At 42.6% G+C, this 3,915-nt stretch overlaps 1 protein-coding gene across 4 annotated transcripts in view; it reads right to left on the reverse strand.

Annotated features, from left to right (window-relative positions):
- Positions 1 to 3,913, reverse strand: part of RPAP2 (RNA polymerase II associated protein 2) — a 42,675-nt gene extending 38,762 nt beyond the window's left edge. For 3 of the 4 annotated variants that reach the window (XR_012652057.1, XM_075039012.1, XM_075039009.1), the window contains exons 1-4: positions 3,789 to 3,899; positions 2,871 to 2,916; positions 1,761 to 1,875; positions 972 to 1,070 (exon numbers count right to left, since the gene is read on the reverse strand). Coding sequence is in view for 3 of the 4 variants with exons in the window: in XM_075039012.1 (XP_074895113.1) it covers positions 972 to 1,070; positions 1,761 to 1,875; positions 2,871 to 2,916; positions 3,789 to 3,849 (321 nt within the window). In the remaining variant the exon portion in view is untranslated. Of the gene's footprint in view, positions 1 to 971; positions 1,071 to 1,760; positions 1,876 to 2,870; positions 2,917 to 3,788 lie in introns of all 4 variants that reach the window. The other variant, XM_075039011.1, reaches the window with a different exon arrangement.
- Positions 3,914 to 3,915: the final 2 nt, after the last annotated feature.

Here is a 3,915-nt window from a genome sequence, read left to right on the forward strand (position 1 = left end):
ACATATTTTAATTGGTGTAATATGTTCTGTTTTAAATGAATTGCATACTACAACCACCTTTTCTCTCAGTTCTTTTGATATTGTACCTTCTCAGATGTAAGAATGCCAATTTATCTTGAATCATTACATCTCATTATCAGTAGAGGACAACTTCAGATCTACAAGAAAGCCAGTGCTGAACATAAAACAATGGAGTTGCCATGGTAGAAACTCCTCCATGTGTAAGTATGTATAAGTGTTGCGCAATTACAGACAGGTCCTTCTTTAATCCATATCGATTTATATGCATGTGAGACTGTACTGTCAGAGACCCCCACCACTACCCAGACAAACCCAGAGAGGAACTTACATAAAATATAATACAATTTCTGTGTGAACTTCTGTGGGGACATACAAAGTTCAAAACAGTAAAATTTTTTGGACTTGAGTAGATTTTTTTCAGATAATCAGGTGTACCACAACTGAAATTACATCACAGGTTATCTAACTTAAGGTTATCTGCTTAAGCTCTGACATAACATACCTAAATAAGTGTGACTATGACTTTGAAGCAGGTAACATACATGTTTAGAGCAGATGCATATGCATTCACATAGTAATATCCCTGCATTGTATTATTTTTTCACTTCAATCCTTCTCAGAGATATGTGGTTACACTGAAGAGGGAACAAAATTAGAAAGCTTCTGCATGCACAAAGGAAGGCCATGAAGCCATACTTCATTCATCTTTATTACTATCAAAGTAGATGCTAACTGATTCTGTCATACAGTAATGGTTGTCAACTGATCAAATTTTACCTTTTACTTCAGAAGGATTATACTGAAATGGAATGATATGATGCCTGGCCCATTACTTGGCAGTATTTTAATCTATGTTTAATATTCTAAGTTTAAAATTAAAAAGAAAATGCAAGAGAATAAAAATTGTGAAGAGATTCTTATGGTAACAGCATTAATAAAAAGCAACTTACATTTTCCAGTTTATTTGGACATAGAGGATAACCACATAGTTTGATGATAGACCGTTCATCAACAATGTCTTTATAGTGAGATGGAGTAATAAATTTTCCCTAAAATGACAAGAAAATAGTTCAATAACTGGATAGTGGAAAATCTGTCATTTGTTGTACTCGAAACATTTCATAAGCAAATAAATATTTTTAATTTTGTAACAGTTATCTAGTAAGTTTAATAAACACCATTTAGAAACTACACAGTAAAAATGGTAAACGGGTAACCAGGGAAAGAAGACAGACATGGGCACTTCTTTTTACATATACAAGAGCTTCATAATTTTGCCTCTAGTGTGGCACCGATTTTCATAATCTTCCTCTATTTACATGATTTGTACACCTATTTACCAGTCTATTTATAACCTTAAGAGGAGTAATCATCACACTGTTCCAGCAGAACTGTGCTGCCAGATAAACTGTGGTGTATTATAGAGGCTTTGTCTAAATTCAGAGATGATGTGATGTAGACCTAAATTTTTATACTTCATCTATCAGTCCAGAACCACAGAGGCATAAACAAAGGCTGTGGGTAATATGAGGATTCATAATGCACACGGTCCTGTAAAACTAGGGCATGTTTTCACCGCAGAACCCTTGAAAATAAGGCAATCATCAGGAGAGCTGATGGGAGAGGGAATAAATGGTTTGTCTACTGTAAACCGCAACAAATTGTTCCAAGAACTTTAAAAAAAAAAAAAAAAGTTGAACACTAAGATACAAAGTAGTATAAAAACTTGCAACACCTACAGAATTCAGAAGGAACTCTTCAGTAATGTTCTCTTCCAGGAGTTGCTCAACAATACACAATGCTTTTTTCTCAAATTCAATCTTCTTTCTCATAGCAGCTTCCAGAGCTGCTTTCCTGTAATAGAACAGACACAGAGGGCAGATTTCCATAAACAACTCTCCAACTGTATCTTTATCTTTTTTCTGAAATACAGTAGTTTACATTTTTCTGCATCACACCATGTTGGCCAAACAAAGTAACAAGTAACTGGACTAGTAATTCTGTAATAACCACAAAGGAGTTTCCAACCTTGGTTTGCTTTAATTCCACTCCGGTCTGGAAAAGTATTGACTCTTATTGCATTGCGATACTTCCATACAAGGTTACCCAACTCTTCTTGCAAGAGAGGAAAACCCAGAACTGGCTGGACAAACAGCCTGTGACAAACAATTTATTGAGTGTTGCCAGGAGAATGGGAGCTGGATGAGACACGAAGAGGAGGAAGAAAAAAGGACTGGGACAAGACTGAGTGTGAGGCTACAAAGTAAAGTAAGGAATAAATCGAATAAATCCCACTACAGTATATTTCCTGAGTGTTCCTGAGTCTCACCACTATTCTATTGTCAGCAAATACCCAGAGAGCAACCATGTAGGTGTCTCCAATCTCCATTTGGCAATGCTTCCCACAGAGGCTGTCAATGTACAGTCATTCTGCTGTCTTAACTTATAGAGGTCTATGCTATTCACCTAGAAGTCTAGCTCTACTACAGAATAAAATGAATATTCACGTAATTGTCCATGGCAGAAAGTGATTTTTCCTCTCAAGTTTGGTTTTTAAAGTGAATAAAGAAAAATGGCAGGTATGGAAAGAAATTAAGATGGCAAAAAGCAAGCACTATAGAGTAAGGAAATACACCTGCAGAGGTTAGACTCATAAACTTTTTGCATGTTTTACAATGCGCATATATACATGTGCATGTTAGAAGTTACACAGCATCACTCCAAATAAGCCTGCATCATGTTGCTGATGGCAATCTCCTCTGAGAAAGCAAAAAAACATGAGAGGCAGAGAATGCAATTTCAAAGTGAGACAAAACAACATGAGTGCCACATATTGTTAGAAATTATACCTTTGAGCAGCATCTTCATTCTTCAGAGAAGCTGAATGCTTATTTCCTAGAAATCAAGCATACAAATGTAGAAATACAGAAATTAGTGTACTTTCTTCCTTTAGCAGTGGAAAATATTGGAAACTGAGAAATATTAAAACCTCTAAACTGTAAACACAATCAAGAGAATTGCTTAGAAACTTGCTTTTGGTGCCTGAGAGTGACTTCAGTAAGCCAGTAACCATTCAGCAACCAGTTAGACATGCTTTTTCTAAGTACGAGGACAGACAGGCCCAACTCTCTTCATAATCTCGTTCATCATGTTTTGTATAGTCAGAAAGCTAAACGAAAAATAATTCTGACAATAATTTTGTGCCAACCACACTCACCCTGGTTCTCCACTGGCTCTCCAGCCCAGCTTTACCCCTGCACATCCCACTGCTGGACTGGCCCAGGTCCCTGCCCGCCCTGACCCGGCTACCGACACAGAGGACTCGGGCAGCCGCTCCCTTAAGACAAGGGCGACAGGGAGGGAACATAATGGACTGTTAAACTCAAAACACGAGGACGCGGTTTTCTGACCAGCTGCACGATCGCTGTCACGCGCGGCGCGCCTGACGCTCAGAGCCGGGCGGGCTGCCGGCGCTGCGGAAGCCAGGCGCGCAGCCCCCGCGCAGCCAGAGGGGACAGCGGGGCGCCCGGCACCGCCTCGTCCGAGCCGCCGCCGCCAGCCGCCGCTCGCCGACCCCGAACACGCAGCCGGCCCGGCCCGGCCGAGGCCCACCGAGCTCGCGGCTGCCTGCCCGCCCCGCCGACCGCGGTCGGCCCGCCGCTCCCCCCGGTATAGCGAGTTGGGCGAGTCCGCTGTGCCGGCCTGAGGGCACAGAGAGAGCCCAAAGCGCCGGGCGGGGGGACCGGCGCGCGGAGCCTGGAGCCTACCTGCGCGCCGCCGGCTGGGCTTCCCCGGCGCGCCGCCCTCCGGCTTCCCGGCCGCCATCATCGTGGCCACCTGCTCCCTCCCCCTGACCTCTCACCCGGGAGGCGGAGCCGCGGGCGCGGCGTGGCC

This window comes from Buteo buteo, chromosome 10, assembly GCF_964188355.1.
Source record: "Buteo buteo chromosome 10, bButBut1.hap1.1, whole genome shotgun sequence".
Lineage (NCBI taxonomy): Eukaryota > Metazoa > Chordata > Aves > Accipitriformes > Accipitridae > Buteo > Buteo buteo.